This window comes from Dendrobates tinctorius, unplaced genomic scaffold (assembly GCF_039654945.1).
Source record: "Dendrobates tinctorius isolate UK_male_01 unplaced genomic scaffold, ASM3965494v1 ptg000029l, whole genome shotgun sequence".
NCBI classification, from domain to species: Eukaryota; Metazoa; Chordata; class Amphibia; order Anura; family Dendrobatidae; genus Dendrobates; species Dendrobates tinctorius.
This window is the reverse complement of record NW_027361697.1, coordinates 10,366,438-10,389,277: the sequence shown is the minus strand read 5'-3', so window position 1 is coordinate 10,389,277 and position 22,840 is coordinate 10,366,438. Positions and strand designations below refer to the sequence as shown.

General features: G+C 50.1%; 1 protein-coding gene across 1 annotated transcript in view; it reads right to left on the bottom strand.

Moving 5' to 3' along the window:
- Window positions 1–2,525: 2,525 nt before the first annotated feature.
- Window positions 2,526–22,840, bottom strand: part of LOC141085803 (uncharacterized) — a 187,733-nt gene continuing 167,418 nt past the window's right edge. Inside the window, exons 14-15 of the mRNA XM_073571369.1 lie at window positions 5,911–6,000; window positions 2,526–2,683 (exon numbers count right to left, since the gene is read on the bottom strand). Of these exons, the coding sequence (XP_073427470.1) occupies window positions 5,968–6,000 (33 nt within the window). The 3' untranslated portion in view covers window positions 2,526–2,683; window positions 5,911–5,967. The remainder of the gene's footprint in view (window positions 2,684–5,910; window positions 6,001–22,840) is intronic.

Genomic DNA, 22,840 nt, shown 5'->3' with positions numbered 1-22,840 from the left:
GTTTGTGCTGTGTATTAGACACGCAGCCCCCTGGGTTATGCCAGAACATCACAGGGGAACGTGATAATTTGACACAAATGAATTCCCCTATAACCGGAAACTACAAATATAGAGCATAACTCAAGATTAAACACAATAACACCAAATTCCCATATCAAGTCAATTCTGCAAGAACTCAGGGGCAAATGAGTTTTTCAAGATAAATATTAGAGTTTATCATGAATCAACAGTGCATGACTGCATTAGCAGTCATGCTCTGTTGATTGATTTTAATAAACTCTAATATTTATCTTGAAAAACTCATTTGTTCCTGAGTTCTTGCAGAATTGACTTGATATGGGAATTTGGTGGTATTAAGACATAATATGAGCAGAATCACTTAATGCCAAATAAATGTGGTATAGCCCCTTTTAAGAAATCACACTACGATCCCCCCAGATAACACACGACTCCCTAAGCTCTGCTACATCCATATTGATGCCGCAGGTGTCCAGTCTCCTAGTGACACTTTTGCACAACTCTTGACACCTGGAAATAAGTCACATTGAGCAATAATTCTGTGTTACATTTCGTAAGAACATTGTCTTCTCTCTAGATTTCTAATGCACGGAGCAGATTTTCACCATCCACTAAGCTACGGCTCTTCAGGGTGTGCTGGGACCTGTAGTTCCACAAAAGCTGCACAGCCATAAGCTGGTAACCCCTGCCCCAGAGACTGGGGGCTGCATATACCACCTGTATCTTCTAAAACTCCCAGCATCGAGTCTGGCCCTCCATTCTCCGTCTAGTAGTAATACAAGTTCTGCAGGTCGCCCTCCTTCCTCCACCCTGGCTGCAGCAGACTGAGGACCGGACACACAACATTGAACTGGTGGAGGACACTCGGCGGAGCAGGGAGCCTGGCCGCGTCTGCACCGGAGCAGCTCCTGCTAGGTATTGACGATGACGTAGGAACCACGTGACACGATCAGGTCACATGACTCGTCCCTGCAACATTTCCGCTCTGGGGTCTGCAGTGTATAAGGCTTGTTTCACACTTCAGTTTTTTTGTGTCAGTTAAAATCCGCCAAAATGGCGGAAAGCGGATCCGCTGGTAACTGATGTGAACGGATGCCACCGGACCGTTTTTTTGACGGATCCATTGAATCAAGAATTTTAAAGGAACCGCAGTCGAGAGAGAGAGAGAGATCATTTTTTCCGTCCGCCAGAAAGGATTTGAGAGTTAAATTTCCGGCTGACTTCCTTCCTCCGGGCATGCGCACTGTAAAATGCGGATCCTGCAGCGAAAAAAAAATGTTGCATGGTCCGTCCAGGCATGTCGGCGGACGCAAAAAATTTGGCGGATCCGCAAAAAAACTTATCCAACGGATGGCCATCCATCAAGATCCGCCGGTAATGCAATTCAATGGGGAAAAAAACGGATCCGCCCCAAAAAATGGCGGATCCGTTTTTTTTTTAAAACGGCGGATTTTGACTGATGGTCAAAAACGGAAGTGTGAAACAGGCCTAAGACGGTGTCTAGTACAAGTGGACGGGATTACAGAAATAGCCGAGCGGGCTTTACTACTACGGCATTTCCGTAATCACAGTAGATGTGAATGGCAGATACATAAACAGCACTACCATGGCGAGCTACGCTAATTAAAAAAAAAACTCGCTCAGGTGCCGCCCTCCCCGCATCCTGGCACCCTAGGCACGTGCCCTCAAGTGCCAAGTGGCAAATACGGCCCTGGCAATAATGTAATAATATTTTGGCAACAACAATGTTAGTAATCATGGTATTTTGCCTAGGACTGCATCTTATCAGTAGAGTTTTCTCCTGTCTGTTCTATTGCATTAAACTGAATTTAAAAAGTAAAACTCACTGAAGGCCACTATTCTTTCGAACCTAGCACCACCGATGATAACTTTCACACTAGTCCCCAAGGTTCAATCACAACCTAGTACCAAGTAGATCTTAAGACTCTCTAAAGCTACAACACAAGATCTAAGGTTTGTGCACCTAGCCTACGGTGTACATCTAAAAGCTTTTCCATATGCCATAGATGACCATTCACCAGACGAAAGCTGGAAGTGTGCCTGGGGTTCACCTGCATGGCCTTTTATTAGTATATAGGAAATGTCTGTTTTTTGTGCTATAAAAAACTCTGATAGATCTGCAGAACGTAAGACACTGATTTTGTCACAATTATAGAATGCCTTCCACTAAGTGACAAATCGCTGGAATCAGGTTCTCTGCCCCTGCATTTTGTTGCTCTCAGATAGAGGAGCAAAGCCTGGTGATAGATTTCCTTTAACAGTGGGTCCCTATGGTGGACGGATGTCATGGCATCAATCCTGACGGTGCACATCGTCTGGCGCATACCTCCTGAGTGGAATATGAATCTAGTCCAGGTTGCTTACTCCTGATATTAAATGAGGCCTTGAAAATCTACTTATTACATCTATTATAGACAGAGAAATATCTCAGGTCCATTAAGACCTCAGCCTGACAATAAGTACAGCTTGTTAAAACACACGGATACTTAGATTTCTAGATTATTTATTGATTGAATGGAACATAAGACTTATAGAAAGTTTTATGAATCATCATGAAAATAAAAAAATGAATCAAATGATTTTATGCTTTTTTTTCTTTTTTGTTGCATGCTGTCTTCTATTCTACTGTTTGTGTCCAATGACCCTAGAAAAAAAATAGATAATTAGAAATTGAATTGCCCTCATATATTTAAGAAATGCTTACAGCTTTCTAGCACAAATTATTCAGAAAAACAAGTTCAAATAGTATTTAGCTTATAAAGTACACTCATGTAGGCTCATACTATTTGCACTATTATTGTGTTATATGCCTATGACTGGCCTTTAGTGTATAATGAAGAAGGAGCTCAAATTGTGAAATCAGTTTTGAAGTTCCGCAGCTTAAGGTCACAGACTGCGGATTTCTGTTCCACCCTGTCTGTCAATTTACCCTGCAGATTTTCTCCACAACCTGTAGATGAGATTTGATAAAATGCTGTGATCTGCAACATAATTTCCTTCTGGAAAATCTTGTCTAGAATATCCATTGCGTATCTGACCTGTGTAGACACACCTTAAATGAACTAGTCAAGAAGTTGCAGAATCCATAGCAAGTGTTCAAAATTAAAAGAACTGGTGACAACACATACATCGTGGGAAGAAATTGGCAAAGGGTGTCACGTCGCCGCCAGACTCAGGGCCTGCTGTTCCAGCTTCGGCCACTAGGAGGCGCCGGACTGGTACGTCGCCGCCAGACTCAGGGCCTGCTGTTCCGGCTTCGGCCACTAGGAGGCGCCGGACTGACACGTCACCGCCAGACTCTGGGCCTGCGGTTCCGGTCTCGGCCACTAGGAGGCACCGGACTGTCATGTCGGCGTCGGTCTCAGGGACGGCTGTTCCTGCCTCAGCCCCTGGGAGGCGCCGTGGTTCGCTCCAGGGTGAGGTTGGTGACAGAGAAGAGGCTCCTGCGCAGGCATCTGGTGGGCGCAGGCTCCGCCCCTCTGTCAGTCATGTAGGGCTTACTGCATCTCCATCTGGCCTGGTCCTGGGGGGGGGGTCCTAATTACATCATCAGTCCAGGAACCTGTGAGGGAGGACCTGATCCCTCAAATACCTTGGGACTGGTCTTGCAAGCTGCCGAATATATTCTTGGTTCCCCTGCGTGCTACTTTGTAATTTGTTATAGTGAAAACTCTGACCTCAGCCTGGATTTCTGACCATTCTATTGCCTGCCGTTTTTGTACCTCCGCCTCTCTTCCGATTTTTTGACGCTGACCTTCGCTTGGTTTCCTGACTCTCCTCTTGTCTGCTGAATCTGTACCTTGCTGCCCTCCTGGTTTTACTGACCCTGGCCTGGACTTTTGACTCTCCTTCTGCCTGCTGATTTCGTGCCTCTGCTGCCCTCCGGCCTCCGACTCCTGACCTTGATTACGGGTTTTAGTTTTGACCCCTTGGCGGCCGTCCTGCTCTGGTCCACTGCTAATCTAGACAGCTACCCCCTGGGCCTTGCTACAATTCCAGATCCCTGTATAGGGGTTAAGGGTCTCAGGGTAACTCGGGGTGCTGTCCCTACTGCAGCCCAGATTCGCAGACGGCCGTCACAAAGGGTATGTCAAATTTCGGACGTACAACAAAAGATCTACTGCTAAATTAAAAGTAGAGTAATGGGGTGATGTGTAGCTGGGTCGCCCTCACGTCCCAGGGCTATGGGGTACTCGGTACCGGGCCGGTGTCTCGGGGGAATGTGTCACAGCAGCGGTGACCCTGTCCGTGGCCCTGGGCGCCCAATATCAATGGTGGTTTGTGGTTTAGTTTATATGGGTAGTTCGTGACGCCACCTGTGGTGTTCAGCAAATATGATGTTAGGCCGACGCTGCATGCAGATCCTCTGGGACTGATGGTGTGTGCAGCATAGATGGTAAAGCTTCCCACAGGTGGAGCTGTAGTCCCAGGGCAGTGTAGACGCTGGTGCCCAGATGTAGCAGGGCTGAGTGTGTCGGCGCAGAATGAATGGAGGACACCTGCAGTTGTAGTTCCAAGGCTTTACTCTCAGTTCTTAGTGCACACCAGTGCCCGTCTCAGTACCGTGTACTCCGGGGCAGAGACTTAGCCAACCTCTAGGCCAGATAGGGCTCTCCCTGCCAACACTCCGCCAACGTGTGCCTTCCTGAACGACTCCTCCAATGCGCCTTTGAGGGCGAAGCACTCCAGTACTTAGTTACCCTGGAATGCCTCTCTCTAGGTGTTCCTAGTCTCTACTTGTATGCCAGACAGCTGTAGCCTGCTCGGGGACCTCCTGGATCCCGGCTCTCTATTCAGTTGCTGTTGTGTCCCAAGTCTTGGATGGGAGTAGTGCATTTACAGCCAACTACTCCACCGGTGTCTGCTGCAGAACCATAAGTGTCCATACAACCTCTGGGACTGGGCCCCGGCCTTGCGCTGAGAACCTATAGGCAGGGTTCCTATCCAACCAACTCCTCCTCTCTGTTCTCTTCTCCTTCATTCCGTACTTGACTTCTCTTCTATGGAAACTTAGGTTACAGTTCTACGTCTCTCCTTCTTTCTCCGTTCCTTCCCGTGCCAGCTGTCTCAGATCACAGAGGCAGCTGCAGCACTCCTTCTCCTCAGGCCAGTCCTCAGACTCTCCTGACTGACTGTCTTCCTCTCCCAGCCTCCCGGCTGACTGAGCTTCTGTCAGCCTGCTCTCCTCTGGGACTCACCCCAGACTGACCTGTAGTTCCTATCTTTCCCCTTCTTTTATACTAACTCCACCCACCTCCCAGCACATCTCGTGTTACAAAGCAGGGTTCCAGGAAAGGTGCTCTGCTACACCCTGAGCCTGAAGCTGCAATGTGGCCCTACTGAACTATCCTGTGTGTGGGATGCAGGTGTTGGAGTGTGGCAAGGAGTTCCCACCTTACCTGGATGGTGGGGCACTACACCTTAGAAGAAGGTGCAGTACCTCTGTGGCGACTGAGCCTCAGGGGCGCCACATAGCTACCAGAGGTAGGGAAATGGTATGGATTTTGTCACAGATCTGCATCGCAAACATGAAATACATAGAATTTGTCAGTAATGGTTAGAAAAAGAAATAAAATATGAATTCATTTAAATTCTATGCTGACCACATATTGTAAATGTACAGCACGAGGATTTCTATGTGTGGCGCTCATAAACAATACGGAATAAAATGAGATGCTTTGAAAAAGTTGCCTCTATCTTATCATAATTTTTGTATACAATTAACATGTCTATAAATTCTGTGATCTTCGTAAATCCACAACTTTTCCTTCTTGGCATTACCACTTAAATGATGGGGAATGTTTAATTTCCTAATAGAATGATGTGTTAAATGTTCATATTGAGGATTATTTGCATTTTATCACAACTTACCAGATTTCTTTGCTAGGTAGGATTAAACCTTAACTTAGCCATTGAGAAGACCTCCTACTAAATGCCACCTTGTCCACGGAGACCATCGAGCTAAATAAATTAAGACACATTGGAAAAAATGACTAAATATTTATCGACAACAATGCAAAGATAATTATAAGAAAAATACTAGTAATTTGTCACAAAGCCCAACTTTTACATGAATTTCTAAGAATTACATTTTCTGCAGAAGCTTTTCAATACAAAGAAGCAAAGTTATGACATACCGTACTTTCTACATTACTTCTAATTAATAGCAATAAATCATTCAGGAGCTGATTACATGTCCAGGAATTGCATTTACAGCAGCTCAATTATAAATATCTATCACTTCATATTTGGATAATTTTGTCTTGAGGGGAAGACAAGTGCATCAATTTCTCCACCATACAGATGTATGCAGAGGATAGGCTATTAATGCTATGATCCCAGAAATCTACATAATATACAAGAGCCCCAATTCATTAAAGTGTTTCTGCCACAAATCTGACGTGACATATTTTAATAAGTTGTAAAATATTTGCCCAACTAGATATTGTTCAAAAATGTAACTTTTAATGTTTTCACAGAAGATTTGCTTAGTTCCACCAAAATGGGCAGAGATGGGGTGGGATGGGGACACGACACCACAGCTTGTCTAATTCATGATGAGCTGTGGCATACCTTACGCCAGAAATCTTACTCCAGTCCCTAAGTGAAGTAAGATTTGTGGCAAGATACATCAAGGCCTAGAGTTGAGCGAAACGGGTCGAAAAATTGAAAAAGTCGCCGACTTTTGGCAAAGTCGGGTTTCATGAAACGAAACCCGACCCTAGGATGAGGTCGGCCACGAGGTCGGCGAATTAAGCGGCAAAGTCGCGTTTCAAAAGTTTGTTTTGCGCTCTTTTTCAGCCAATCAGGATCCATGGACACTGTGGGCAACGTGATGACATAGGCAGGGGTCACCACCATCTTTCAGAAGGGCATGCAAGTGATTGGCTTGCTTTGGTGGGCGTCACAGGGGGTATAAAAGTGCGTGCACGCCGACCGCCATGTTACTCATGCTGATCTCAAAATAGGGAGAGCTGCTGCTGCTGATTCTGTAGGGAGAGCGTTAGGCAGGGAAGAAGACACCAAAAACTGCTTCTGCTGCTAGCGATTTTGCCTGTACAACACACCAGTCACTGTGTGTGCAGTGCAAGTGGAGGCTATATTTTGCTGGATCAGCGGTGTTGGTTGTTAGGCTGCCTTCTAAGGCTTCCTGATGGCTGCATTGCTGTTTACCCACTGCTCTGCAAACTGCTTTTTTAAAAGCAATCCCAATTTTTTTTTTTGTCCTGGTGAGGTACTGAGTGTGCATTTTTTCACAACATACAGCGGTGCACACTCCTCACACAGTACCGTGTAACGGCTGTTATCACAGCCACAGTGAAGCTATCTGTGTGTCACTCTGTAAGAATAAGTTGAGGACATGTTCCGTTCTTACAGACCTGCACCTTCTAGTTTTGTCTAGCTTTCAAACAGTTAAATATATTTGCTGTTTGATCACATTCAAAACTATAGAGAGACAGCGTGTGTCAGTCCGTATACTTAAAAAACACGGAGCTTGACAATTTTACGTACACCGGACAGCCGTGTACGTGCACGCTCCTCTCTCAGTACCGTGTAACGGCTGTTATCACGGCCACAGTGAAGCTATCTGTGTGTCGCTCTGTAAGGATAAGTCGAGGACTTGTTCTGTTCTTACAGACTTACACTCTAGGGAGATTCCTATTCTGCCCAATTCTATATACACCTTGTAGTTTGTCATACACTAGCCAATTTCTGCCTGTGACATAGCGCTGTGATATTCACTGGGCCTCACACAATCCAAAAGTGTCCAGTGTCCACAAGTGTGTGCTGAAATTCAAAATCTCCGTTATCCTCTAGTCACATTTTTCACACCTGCGACATTAAGCCTGTGACATAGCGCTGTGATATTCAGTGGGCCTCACACAATCCAAAAGTGTCCAGTGTCCACAAGTGTGTGCAGAAATTCAAAATCTCTGTTATCCTCTAGTGACATTTTTCACACCTGCGACATCGAGCCTGTGACATAGCGCTGTGATATTCAGTGGGCCTCACACAATCCAAAAGTGTCCAGTGTCCACAAGTGTGTGCAGAAATTCAAAATCTCCGTTATCCTTTAGTGACATTTTTCACACCTGCGACATCGAGCCAGTGACATAGCGCTGTGATATTCAGTGGGCCTCACACAATCCAAAAGTGTCCAGTGTCCACAAGTGTGTGCAGAAATTCAAAATCTCCGTTACCCTTTAGTGACATTTTTCACACCTGCGACATCGAGCCAGTGACATAGCGCTGTGATATTCAGTGGGCCTCACACAATCCAAAAGTGTCCAGTGTCCACAAGTGTGTGCAGAAATTCAAAATCTCCGTTATCCTCTAGTGACATTTTTCACACCTGCGACATCGAGCCTGTGACATAGCGCTGTGATATTCAGAGGGCCTCACACAATCCAAAAGTGTCCAGTGTCCACAAGTGTGTGCAGAAATTCAAAATCTCCGTTATCCTCTAGTGACATTTTTCACACCTGCGACATCGAGCCTGTGACATAGCGCTGTGATATTCAGTGGGCCTCACACAATCCAAAAGTGTCCAGTGTCCACAAGTGTGTGCAGAAATTCAAAATCTCCCCTGTCCTATAGACACCTTGTACCTTGTTTTACATTACTATATAGTTTGTTGGATTTTGTCTACATTTCTACCAAAAATGATGAAGGCTGGTGGAAGAGGCCGTGGAATTGGGCGGGGGTTGGCAGCTGGTAATGATGGTGTTGGTGGTGGATCTGATGGTAGTGGCAAAAGCAAAATAGGACCAAATGCAGGAGGTGTTGAGCCTGCGTCTGTCATGATCACGTGTGTCAGGTCGCAGATGATGCCGCAAGGCGAACCCATAACACACGTGACCCTGGATACACCGCCTCCGTTGGGGCAAATTTAAATAATAGAACGTGCAGGTGGATACGCCGCCTCCACCTGGCGAATTTAGGTATTACACATTATAAATATATTTCTGGAAACACCGCCTCCAGTAAGGCGCATTTAAATAATAAGGGGGGAACCTGGGAAACTTTAACAATGGTGGGCCCTGCGATAGGGAATGGGGACATGGAGACCTCCTAAGCTCCCCTGAGCCAGTGTCCCTGCACTCCTAACATTCCCTATACAGGCTCCGCACCTGTCGCCGCACGCGAACCTTAACCCCTTGCTCGCCCTGACCCTAAACCCTCACTAGGGAATGGGTCGGTGCGGAGACTAATCCCACCACTGCACTAACAACACACATGAGGAAAGAGACAATACAGGGGAAACACCACTTAACTTTGCTCTGTTGCGTTCGCTCCTAGCAACAGAGCCCACCACCTGTGTGCATCTTCTCCTCCACCCTGATCCATCACCATAACTGGATCCATCAGCATCGTGCAGCCTGGGAGCAGAGTCCATCACCACTTGCAGCAGTCCAGTACACAGAGTCCCAAGATGAGTCCAGCCTCTGCCAAGAATCCAAGCATGCTCGAGTCCAGTTCTCAGCAACCAAGTCGAGCATGCTGAGTGCAACTCTCTTCCTAGTCGCCACTCCTCTAAGCCATGCCCGCACTTCCTGCCGACACCATAAACTGCGACTCCACCAGGCCATACGAGCCCTTCCTGCAGACACCATTAGCTGGCACTCATTCTCTCTGGCTGACTGCGCAGGACTCCAATCCAGCTCCATCCTTCCTCCAGGCTCTCCAACAACTCAGCAAGAAATATCACCAGCCGTGAGTGAACACCCTGAGACCCATTTATAGAGTGTCACACCTGAACCATAATTAAGTGCAACCTAACCTAAGGTGCAATACCACTAACCACCACCGGGGACAGTCAAAACACCTTTGAACTTAACCAAAGTAAAAAAAGTTCACTTTGTGCTTTTAATACCGCCAGATCCAACACTGGATCATGACAGCGTCATCATCTGGCTCCGCAAGGCCTCGAAGGCTTAGTTTTCTAGGAGTTGGCAAACCGCTTTTAAAGCCAGAGCTTCAGGAAAAGGTTTAGTCTTACATTGCTGACTCAGCCTCCAGCTCTATCGCCTCCTCTTCTGAAGTTGTAAAAAATAAAAGCACTGAGTCGTCATTGGAGGCTCATGTTCATGAACCACACCTTTCCTTGTGTCCTTCACCCCAACCAAGATTGAAGGATGACGCAGGCCATACTACTGATTACTCCATGGAGCTGTTTTCACATACCATGCCTGGATTATCAAGTGAAATGGTGAATTACCCAGGCCAAGATGAATCTGACATGGAGTGCACTGATGCAAAGTCACTGATAGATGATTCTGCTGGTACATTCACTCAGAGCTAGTGTTGAGCATTCCGATACCGCAAGTATCGGGTATCGGCCGATATTAGCGGTATCGGAATTCCGATACTTAATTCCGATACTTTTTTCATATCGGATTCCGGGATCGGAATCGGAATTGGAAGTTCCCATCATGCTATGAGCCTGCTTGCTTTGATTAAGCCAATGGGAATCCTCCGAAGTGTGGGCACATCCTGTTAGGCATGTAGGCATGTTAACTATTGGCATGGCTGTGATTGGCTGCCGAAATGATGTCATGATGCACTATAAAAGCCACCGCAGCCGCCATTTCTGGTCACTCTGCTGTGAATTCAGTTAGGGACAGGCTGCTGTAGAAGACTGTGAGGGACAGTTAGAAATAGCGATTCCACCAAACATCTAGTGCTTTACCCAGGCTACATAAACCACCACTGTAGCGTTCTTTGCCCTAGCAGCAGTGTTCACAGCTGTCTGCAAGGGCTGTGTGAGTGCAGCTCACGCTGTGGAGTGGGTCCTGCAGCCACGTCAGGCTGTAGGCCACCCAGTGTGATCACTGCTGCCTCATACATCTTTTATTTTTTGAGCTGCATTTTTTAAATAATTTCAATCTAGTGTGCTTCCATCCGTATCCATATACGTTGGTTGCAAACACTAGTAGTAGACAGCGGAGCCTTTCTGCAGCCTTTCAGTGCTAGTGTCCACTTTGCTGCACTGTTCACGGCTGTCTGAGAGGTCTCTGACTGTGTGTGAGTGCAGCTCACGCTGAGTAGTGTGTCCTGCAGCTACGTCTGGCTGTAGGACGCTCAGCGTGCGTCACTGCCTCACACATATTTTTATTTGAGTGCAGCTCATTTTTTCTTCTATTAGTGTGCATCCATCCGTCTCCATCTACGGTGGTTGCAAACACTATATAGGAGTACACAGCGGAGCCTTTCTGCAGCCTGTCAGTGCCAGTGCCCACTTAGCTGCACTGTTGACGGCTGTCTGAGAGGTCTCTGACTGTGTGTGAGTGCAGCTCACGCTGAGTAGAGTGTCCTGCAGCTACGTCTGGTTGTAGGACGCTCAACGTGCGTCACTGCCTCACACATATTTGTCTTTGAGTGCAGCTCATTTTTTCTTCTCCTATTAGTGTGCATCCATCCGTATCCATCAACATTGGTTGGTTGCAAACACTATATAGGAGTAGATAGAGGAGCCTTTTTTTCTGGCTTGTGCCCTGCCGGCGCAGCCAGATTAGTATTACCCAATTTTTTGGGAGCCTCATCTTTTGCATTGTAGGTTACCTGCCTGCATTGTAATAGCTCCAAAAAGTTGGTGATACTATCAGTTTCAATTCTTTGTTCTCATACTTTGAGTTTGTTTCAAACAAAGAAACCACATAAAAAGTTCACCAAACACTACATTTTGAACTTGTGTAGGCCACATCAGCTCCTATTAAAGTCTAGTCCACACACACACACTTCATAAAATTAGTGTTTCTTGTACCTGTAACCAGCTGTTCAGGAATAAGCACACTAAGGCCCCCCTTTGTACTTTTTTGCCTATCTTAAGCAGTCTTGCAAGATGAAGAAGGCAGGGAGTAAGGCGCGGGGGCGTGGGCGTGGGCGTGGAGTTTCAGCAGGGAGAGGACGTGGGGATTCTGCAGGGAGAGGACGTGGGGATTCTACAGGTAGAGGACGTGGGGATTCTGGGCCTGCTGCGGGCACCAGTGGATCAGCATCCCCCAGTTTTAGCAGGCAACAGTCCTTTATGCGCAGCTTTGTAGGACCTCAACGTACCCCACTGCTGCGGGAGGAACAAATTGAAGCCGTTGTCGGATGGATGGCAGCTAACGCATCGACTTCAATTACTTCCGCATCCTCTCAGGGTCAGAGCACCGAAGAGCAACCATCTGTCTCTTCACCACCTGCCAAAGTGCCCAGGCAGTCAGAGAGACATGGACAGGAGCCATCACAGTCTCTACTTCTGTTCTCGGAATCTGTTGGCTTGGAAAGAGGGGGCCAGCCAAGCAGCATTCCTGAATGTGAAGAAGAGGGAGTATGCAGTGATGCGCAACTTCTTTGTCCCTCTGAATCTGAAGAGGCGAGTGGGCCAGTGCCTATGGTCAGCACACCTCAGTACGCATCAGATGATGACGAGACTCAGTTGCCACTTTCTGGTGCGTACGGTGCTGGCGAGACAACCCCGGAGAAGCAGCTGTTTGAAGAGGGGAGGGAAGATGATGAGGTCCTTGACCCATCATGGCGTGAGCAACAGGAAGGTGGTGGTAGCAGCTCTGAGGAAGAGATTCCCCTACCGGCCAAAACAGGAGGCAGAGGGAGGGGGAAGACTTGGTTGCCTGTACCCTCCACTTCGGCACCCGTTAGGAGCATTCCTCCTTCCAAAGGCAAACCGGGCGCTCACAAGAGTTGCAGTGCGTGGTCCTTTTTTGACACAGTTGCAGATGACATTTGCTTTGTCAAATGCAAGCTGTGTCATCAGAGAGTCAAAAGAGGGAGAAATGTCAGCAACCTCAATACCACAAATATGTGGAAACATGTGCGCACCAAACACGAGTTGGAGTTGCAGAGACACCCTGAAGACGTAGGCCAACGTACAGCACCACCTACCACCTCTTCAGTTCGTGTTGGGCCCTCTTCCTCCAGCTCACACACTGCTGGTTCGGCTTCCTCACAGGATCGCCAAGGAAGAACCTCTGCCACTGTTGTCCGGAGACCCTGTCAGATTCCACCCATAACAGCACGTTCCCATCCATCACAGCCATCGGTAGCACAGGCATGGGATAAAAGGCGCCCTTACTCGGCAAACCATCCCCGAGCACAGTCTCTGAATGCTGGCATTGCCAAACTTCTGGCAGTTGAAATGTTGTCATTCAGGCTGGTGGACACTGACACCTTCCGGGACTTAATGGCATTGGCAGTCCCCCAATACAACGTGCCCAGCCGCTTTTATTTCAGCAGGCGAGCCGTCCCTGCCCTGCAGAAACATGTTGAGGGCAAAATAAAACATGCGCTACTAAACGCCGTTAGTAGCAAGGTCCACCTGACCACCGATGCGTGGACCAGTAACCATGGACAGGGACGATACCTTTCTCTCACTGCCCACTGGGTCAATGTTGTGGAGCCGGGTACGGATCTGGAGAGTGGCGCTGTACGTGTACTTCCAACGCCACGGATTGCAGGACTCCAGTCTGTACACATAGACTCCTCCTCCTACTCAAGTTCCTCAGAAACAGCAGAGCAGGAGCCTGTTACGACCGATATGAGCACAGCCGTGGCCAAACGTCAACAGGCTGTACTCAAATTAATTTCTTTGGGGAATCGAAGCCACACAGCGCAGGAGCTCTGGAATGCTATCAAGCTGGAGAGCGATGTGTGGTTTGGGCCAGCGAATCTCCAGCCGGGCTTGGTAGTGTGTGACAATGGCCGAAATCTGGTGGTAGCTCTTGGCCTAGGCAACCTCACACACATCCCATGTCTGGCACATGTTCTTAACTTGGTCGTGCAGAGCTTTCTGAGGGACTATCCGGATCTTGATGCACTGTTACACAAGGTCCGCATAGAGTGCGCTCACTTGCGACGTTCCAGCACGGCAAGATCGCGCCTCGCTGCTCTGCAGCGACGATTTGGCCTTCCGGAACATCGCATCATATGTGACCTACCCACCGGGTGGAATTCAACGTTACATATGTTGGAGCGGTTGTGTGAGCAGCAGGCAGCAGTCATGGAGTACCAGCTGCATCAGGCGCAAACAAGTCGCACTGTGCGCCGTTCACACTTCAGCACCATTGAGTGGGCCTCTATGAAGGACATCTGCCTCGTTTTGCGTGCCTTCGATGAATCCACGCGGATGGCGAGTGCAGATGATGCACTAGTCAGCATGACTGTCCCCCTTATCTGCCTGCTTCAACAAACACTGCAAGCACTAAGGGATGAGGTTTCAGAAGAGGTGGAGGATGAGGAGTCCCAAATGCCATCTGCTTCTGGACAGTCTGCGCTACGTGTTTCCTCACAAAGGCCTAGGCAGGGGACACTTTGTGAGGAGGATGAGGAGGAGTCGATGGAGGAGGAAGACATCTCTCCAGAGGAGGGAGGTACACAAACCTCTACTCAGTATGTACAGCGAGGGTGGGGTGATGCAGAGCAGGTCGAGGTCACGCCTCAAACAGGGGACAGCGGTTCTTTGGCAGTTGGGAGTCTGCAGCACATGGTTGATTTCATGCTGCAGTGCCTGAGAAACGACCGCCGCATCGCCCACATTCTCGTCTCGGCTGATTATTGGGTGTACACCCTCCTAGATCCTCGCTACCGGGACAGCGTACAAAGGCTCATACCAACGTTGAACCGGGAGCGTAAAATGCGGGAGTACGAAGAGTCACTGGTGCAGTCCATAATGTTTTCCATTCCACCCGACAGCATTGTTGCTAGTGCTTTACAAAGCAGCTCTGTGCGTCGAGGCAGTGGAGGAAACTCTGCACAAAGAGGGAGCAGAGGCAGTGCCGCAGCACAAGGCAAGACCACTATGGCCCAAATGTGGCAAAGTTTTGTGTGTCCACCACAATTGTCTACACCATCAGCGACGCCTCGAGTCAGCAGGAGGCAACGCTTCCGTCAGATGGTGTCAGACTACATGTCTTGCCCTGTCGCTGTACTCCCAGATGGCTCTTCCCCCTTCAAGTTTTGGGTCTCTAAGCTGGATACATGGCCAGAGCTTAGCCAGTATGCATTGGAGGTGCTGGCTTGCCCTGCTGCCAGTGTATTATCGGAACGTGTCTTTAGTGCCGCAGGTGGTGTACTAACAGACCGTCGCACGCGACTATCTTCCGATAATGTTGACCGGCTGACTTTTCTGAAAATGAACAAGGCCTGGATCTCCAAAGACTTTGCCATTCCTCTTACAGACTAAATTAGTGGTTGGCAACTGTATCCAGGTCTGCTGGTGTGTTCATTTTTCTACCACCTGAACTATAATCCCTGTGCTTCAACACAGCCAGTTGTCGCTCAGATGTGTCGTCTGCACAGAGAAACACACTAGCTCCTGTGTTACTGGGGTTCAGTAATGCCAGCTGATCCCCTGCTGTGTGGACGGCAGAGTCACCAGCTCCATCAACATTCAAACCACTACTGATTTTTAACCGTGCCCAACTTAGGTCTCTGGCTCCACTGTCTCTACTATTTCCCCTGACCTCCAACCCCGCCATCTACATCTCTGAAGTGGCGTCAGCACAATCTACACTTGTTCCTGTGTTCCTGTGGCTCAGTCCCATCAGTTTATCCCCTGATGTGTGTCCGGCAAGGTCTCCTGCTCTGTCCACATTCCCATAACCAGTAGTGGGAATGAGGACAGAGCTGGCGAACTTGCCGGACAAACATCAGGGGATCAACTGATGGGACTGAGCACCAGTAACACAGGAACAAGTGTAGATTGTGCTGACGCCACTTCAGAGATGTAGCTGGCGGGGTTGGAGGCCAGGGTAAATAGTAGAGACAGTGGAGCCAGAGGCCTAAGTGGAGCATGGTTAGAATCAGTAGTAGTCCACAACCTCCATAAAAACCGATGCCCATTGGCCTCTGCATGCGGCATGCGTAATCCTGGGCTCCAACAGCGTCAGTTGGTGTTCAGAAGTGTCGTCTCCACAGAGCCAAACACATTCGTTCAAGTGTTAGTGGGGTTCAGCACTGCCAGCTGTTCCCCTGCTGTGGAGATGGCAAGTCTCCTGCTGCCTTCACCTGCCAAAATCCAGTAGGCCCCAGCCTGCTCCTCGCCTAATCCTGGGCTCCAACAGCGTCAGTTGGTGTTCAGAAGTGTCGTCTCCACAGAGCCAAACACATTCGTTCAAGTGTTAGTGGGGTTCAGCACTGTCAGCTGTTCCCCTGCTGTGGAGATGGCAAGTCTCCTGCTGCCTTCACCTGCCAAAATCCAGTAGGCCCCAGCCTGCTCCTCGCCTAATCCTGGGCTCCAACAGCGTCAGTTGGTGTTCAGAAGTGTCGTCTCCACAGAGCCAAACACATTCGTTCAAGTGTTAGTGGGGTTCAGCACTGTCAGCTGTTCCCCTGCTGTGGAGATGGCAAGTCTCCTGCTGCCTTCACCTGCCAAAATCCAGTAGGCCCCAGCCTGCTCCTCGCCTAATCCTGGGCTCCAACAGCGTCAGTTGGTGTTCAGAAGTGTCGTCTCCACAGAGCCAAACACATTCGTTCAAGTGTTAGTGGGGTTCAGCACTGTCAGCTGTTCCCCTGCTGTGGAGATGGCAAGTCTCCTGCTGCATTCACCTGCCAAAATCCAGTAGGCCCCAGCCTGCTCCTCGCCTAATCCTGGGCTCCAACAGCGTCAGTTGGTGTTCAGAAGTGTCGTCTCCACAGAGCCAAACACATTCGTTCAAGTGTTAGTGGGGTTCAGCACTGTCAGCTGATCCCCTGCTGTGGAGATGGCAAGTCTCCTGCTGCATTCACCTGCCAAAATCCAGTAGGCCCCAGCCTGCTCCTCGCCTAATCCTGGGCTCCAACAGCGTCAGTTGGTGTTCAGAAGTGTCGTCTCCACAGAGCCAAACACATTCGTTCAAGTGTTAGTGGGGTTCAGCACTGTCAGCTGTTCCCCTGCTGTGGAGATGGCAAGTCTCCTGCTGCCTTCACCTGCCAAAATCCAGTAGGCCCCAGCCTGCTCCTCGCCTAATCCTGGGCTCCAACAGCGTCAGTTGGTGTTCAGAAGTGTCGTCTCCACAGAGCCAAACACATTCGTTCAAGTGTTAGTGGGGTTCAGCACTGTCAGCTGTTCCCCTGCTGTGGAGATGGCAAGTCTCCTGCTGCATTCACCTGCCAAAATCCAGTAGGCCCCAGCCTGCTCCTCGCCTAATCCTGGGCTCCAACAGCGTCAGTTGGTGTTCAGAAGTGTCGTCTCCACAGAGCCAAACACATTCGTTCAAGTGTTAGTGGGGTTCAGCACTGTCAGCTGATCCCCTGCTGTGGAGATGGCAAGTCTCCTGCTGCATTCACCTGCCAAAATCCAGTAGGCCCCAGCCTGCTCCTCGCCTAATCCTGGGCTCCAACAGCGTCAGTTGGTGTTCAGAAGTGTCGTCTCCACAGAGCCAAACACATTCGTTCAAGTGTTAGTGGGGTTCAGCACTGTCAGCTGTTCCCCTGCTGTGGAGATGGCAAGTCTCCTGCTGCATTCACCTGCCAAAATCCAGTAGGCCCCAGCCTGCTCCTCGCCTAATCCTGGGCTCCAACAGCGTCAGTTGGTGTTCAGAAGTGTCGTCTCCACAGAGCCAAACACATTCGTTCAAGTGTTAGTGGGGTTCAGCACTGTCAGCTGATCCCCTGCTGTGGAGATGGCAAGTCTCCTGCTGCATTCACCTGCCAAAATCCAGTAGGCCCCAGCCTGCTCCTCGCCTAATCCTGGGCTCCAACAGCGTCAGTTGGTGTTCAGAAGTGTCGTCTCCACAGAGCCAAACACATTCGTTCAAGTGTTAGTGGGGTTCAGCACTGTCAGCTGTTCCCCTGCTGTGGAGATGGCAAGTCTCCTGCTGCCTTCACCTGCCAAAATCCAGTAGGCCCCAGCCTGCTCCTCGCCTAATCCTGGGCTCCAACAGCGTCAGTTGGTGTTCAGAAGTGTCGTCTCCACAGAGCCAAACACATTCGTTCAAGTGTTAGTGGGGTTCAGCACTGTCAGCTGTTCCCCTGCTGTGGAGATGGCAAGTCTCCTGCTGCATTCACCTGCCAAAATCCAGTAGGCCCCAGCCTGCTCCTCGCCTAATCCTGGGCTCCAACAGCGTCAGTTGGTGTTCAGAAGTGTCGTCTCCACAGAGCCAAACACATTCGTTCAAGTGTTAGTGGGGTTCAGCACTGCCAGCTGTTCCCCTGCTGTGGAGATGGCAGTCTCTCCTGCTGTCTCCGCATTACAAAGACAGTAGGCCTCTGCCTACACCCTCCTATTTCCTGGGCTTCAACACAGCCAGTTGTAGCTCGGAAGTGCCGTCCACACGGAAAGAGACACTTGCTCCCGTGTCTCAGTGGGGTTCAGTAACGTCAGCTGATCCCCTGCTGTGTGGATGGCAGTCTCTCCTGCTGTCACCTCATTCAAAATACAGTAGGCCTCTGCCTACACCCTCCTATTTCCTGGGCTTCAACACAGCCAGTTGTAGCTCGGAAGTGCCGTCCACACGGAAAGAGACACTTGCTCCCGTGTCTCAGTGGGGTTCAGTAACGTCAGCTGATCCCCTGCTGTGTGGATGGCAGTCTCTCCTGCTGTCACCTCATTCAAAATACAGTAGGCCTCTGCCTACACCCTCCTATTTCCTGGGCTTCAACACAGCCAGTTGTAGTTCGGAAGTGCCGTCCACACGGAAAGAGACACTTGCTCCCGTGTCTCAGTGGGGTTCAGTAACGTCAGCTGATCCCCTGCTGTGTGGATGGCAGTCTCTCCTGCTGTCACCTCTTTCAAAATACAGTAGGCCTCTGCCTACACCCTCCTATTTCCTGGGCTTCAACACAGCCAGTTGTAGTTCGGAAGTGCCGTCCACACGGAAAGAGACACTTGCTCCCGTGTCTCAGTGGGGTTCAGTAACGTCAGCTGATCCCCTGCTGTGTGGATGGCAGTCTCTCCTGCTGTCACCTCATTCAAAATACAGTAGGCCTCTGCCTACACCCTCCTATTTCCTGGGCTTCAACACAGCCAGTTGTAGTTCGGAAGTGCCGTCCACACGGAAAGAGACACTTGCTCCCGTGTCTCAGTGGGGTTCAGTAACGTCAGCTGATCCCCTGCTGTGTGGATGGCAGTCTCTCCTGCTGTCACCTCATTCAAAATACAGTAGGCCTCTGCCTACACCCTCCTATTTCCTGGGCTTCAACACAGCCAGTTGTAGTTCGGAAGTGCCGTCCACACGGAAAGAGACACTTGCTCCCGTGTCTCAGTGGGGTTCAGTAACGTCAGCTGATCCCCTGCTGTGTGGATGGCAGTCTCTCCTGCTGTCACCTCATTCAAAATACAGTAGGCCTCTGCCTACACCCTCCTATTTCCTGGGCTTCAACACAGCCAGTTGTAGTTCGGAAGTGCCGTCCACACGGAAAGAGACACTTGCTCCCGTGTCTCAGTGGGGTTCAGTAACGTCAGCTGATCCCCTGCTGTGTGGATGGCAGTCTCTCCTGCTGTCACCTCATTCAAAATACAGTAGGCCTCTGCCTACACCATCCTATTTCCTGGGCTTCAACACAGCCAGTTGTAGTTCGGAAGTGCCGTCCACACGGAAAGAGACACTTGCTCCCGTGTCTCAGTGGGGTTCAGTAACGTCAGCTGATCCCCTGCTGTGTGGATGGCAGTCTCTCCTGCTGTCACCTCATTCAAAATACAGTAGGCCTCTGCCTACACCATCCTATTTCCTGGGCTTCAACACAGCCAGTTGTAGTTCGGAAGTGCCGTCCACACGGAAAGAGACACTTGCTCCCGTGTCTCAGTGGGGTTCAGTAACGTCAGCTGATCCCCTGCTGTGTGGATGGCAGTCTCTCCTGCTGTCACCTCTTTCAAAATACAGTAGGCCTCTGCCTACACCCTCCTATTTCCTGGGCTTCAACACAGCCAGTTGTAGTTCGGAAGTGCCGTCCACACGGAAAGAGACACTTGCTCCCGTGTCTCAGTGGGGTTCAGTAACGTCAGCTGATCCCCTGCTGTGTGGATGGCAGTCTCTCCTGCTGTCACCTCATTCAAAATACAGTAGGCCTCTGCCTACACCCTCCTATTTCCTGGGCTTCAACACAGCCAGTTGTAGTTCGGAAGTGCCGTCCACACGGAAAGAGACACTTGCTCCCGTGTCTCAGTGGGGTTCAGTAACGTCAGCTGATCCCCTGCTGTGTGGATGGCAGTCTCTCCTGCTGTCACCTCATTCAAAATACAGTAGGCCTCTGCCTACACCCTCCTATTTCCTGGGCTTCAACACAGCCAGTTGTAGTTCGGAAGTGCCGTCCACACGGAAAGAGACACTTGCTCCCGTGTCTCAGTGGGGTTCAGTAACGTCAGCTGATCCCCTGCTTTGTGGATGGCAGTCTCTCCTGCTGTCACCTCATTCAAAATACAGTAGGCCTCTGCCTACACCCTCCTATTTCCTGGGCTTCAACACAGCCAGTTGTAGTTCGGAAGTGCCGTCCACACGGAAAGAGACACTTGCTCCCGTGTCTCAGTGGGGTTCAGTAACTTCAGCTGATCCCCTGCTTTGTGGATGGCAGTCTCTCCTGCTGTCACCTCATTCAAAATACAGTAGGCCTCTGCCTACACCCTCCTATTTCCTGGGCTTCAACACAGCCAGTTGTAGTTCGGAAGTGCCGTCCACACGGAAAGAGACACTTGCTCCCGTGTCTCAGTGGGGTTCAGTAACGTCAGCTGATCCCCTGCTGTGTAGATGGCAAAGTCTCCTGCTGCCTACACAGTCATACCACTACTGATTTTTAACCGTGCTCCAATTAGGCCTGTGGCTCCACTGTCTCTCGTATTTCCCCTGTCCTCCAACCCCGCCAGTTAAAGCTCCGAAGTGGCGTCTGCACAATCCACACTTGTTCCTGTGTTACAGGTGTTCAGTCCGGTCAGTTAATCCCCTGATGTGTGTCCGGCAATGTCGCCTGCTCTGTCCACATTCCCATTATGGGAATGTGGACAGAGCAGGCGACATTGCCGGACACACATCAGGGGATTAACTGACCGGACTGAACACCTGTAACACAGGAACAAGTGTGGATTGTGCAGACGCCACTTCGGAGCTGTAACTGGCGGGGTTGGAGGACAGGGGAAATACGAAAATCAGTGAAGCCACAGGCCTAAGTGGAGCTTGGTTCAAATTAGTAGTCTACAACCGATCTTAAAATTTCTTCAATGCAGCCTCAGCCTGCTCCGTGCTTGTCCCTGGGCTTCAACACAGCCAGTTGTTGCTCGGAAGTGCCGTCTTCACAGAGTAAAACACTAGCTCCTGTGTTTGTGGGGTTCAGTAACGTCAGCTGTTCCCCTGCTGTTTTGATGGCAATCTGTCCTGCTGCCTCCCAATTGACAGCACATCAGGCCTCAGCCTGCTAAGTGCTTGTCCTGGGCTCCAACATCGCCAGTTGCTGCTCATAACTGACTTTGGCACGGGTACTCCCTCCTGCCCAGCTTGGTTCCAGCCCTGCCTGCTGTTTCCGGGAAGTGTCAATGTCAGTTTGCCACCCCAAGTTGCCATGTCGTGTTGCGGTTGGGTTAGCCGAGGCTAGGGTGCCAGCAGTTTAGGTGCTTCCTATGTGGACTGCGGGTTCTGGTAAGAAAGGCTTGTTCCATAGTGCCAGTAGGACAAGCACCCCCTGTAGGACTGTGTGATTCGGTAACTGCGGCCAGCTTGCGGCATGCCAACTTTGCTTTTCAGGGGTAACTTCTGATACCCCTCCGTGTTCCAGCACCGTCAGCTGGTTCTCGTCAGAGCCTTTGGCCTAGGTGCCTCCATCTCGGTATCCGAGTTCCGGCAACGTCTGCTGGTCCTTGGTAGTGCTTTGTAGCACAGGTACCTCCTGCTTAGTAACCGGGTTCCAGCACCGTCAGCTGGTCCTCGGTTGTGCCATTGGCTCTTATTCCTTCTGCTGCCCCTCCGGGTGCCAGCACTGTCAGCTGGTCCTCGCTATTTCCATTTGCTCTTGCAGCTTATGCTACCCCTCCGGGTTCCTGCACCGTCAGCTGGTTCTCGGCAGAGCCTTTGGCCTAGGTGCCTCCATCTCGGTATCCGAGTTCCGGCAACGTCTGCTGGTCCTTGGTAGTGCTTTGTAGCACAGGTACCTCCTGCTTAGTAACCGGGTTCCAGCACCGTCAGCTGGTCCTTGGTTGTGCCATTGGCTCTTATTCCTTCTGCTGCCCCTCCGGGTGCCAGCACTGTCAGCTGGTCCTCGCTATTTCCATTTGCTCTTGCAGCTTATGCTACCCCTCCGGGTTCCAGCACCGTCAGCTGGTTCTCGTCAGAGCCTTTGGCCTAGGTGCCTCCATCTCGGTATCCGAGTTCCGGCAACGTCTGCTGGTCCTGTAGTGCTTTGTAGCACAGGTACCTCCTGCTTAGTAACCGGGTTCCAGCACCGTCAGCTGGTCCTTGGTTGTGCCATTGGCTCTTATTCCTTCTGCTGCCCCTCCGGGTGCCAGCACTGTCAGCTGGTCCTCGCTATTTCCATTTGCTCTTGCAGCTTATGCTACCCCTCCGGGTTCCAGCACCGTCAGCTGGTTCTCGTCAGAGCCTTTGGCCTAGGTGCCTCCATCTCGGTATCCGAGTTCCGGCAACGTCTGCTGGTCCTTGGTAGTGCTTTGTAGCACAGGTACCTCCTGCTTAGTAACCGGGTTCCAGCACCGTCAGCTGGTCCTCGGTAGTGCCATTGGCTCTTGTTCCTTCTGCTGCCCCTCCCGGTGCCAGTACCGTCAGCTGGTTCAAGAGGACAAAGAACAGGAAGACAACCACCAAGATGCAGAACAACAAGAGAGAGAAGACCAAGAAGCATAAAAAAAACAAAGCAGAAGAACATTAAGCATAAGACTAATACT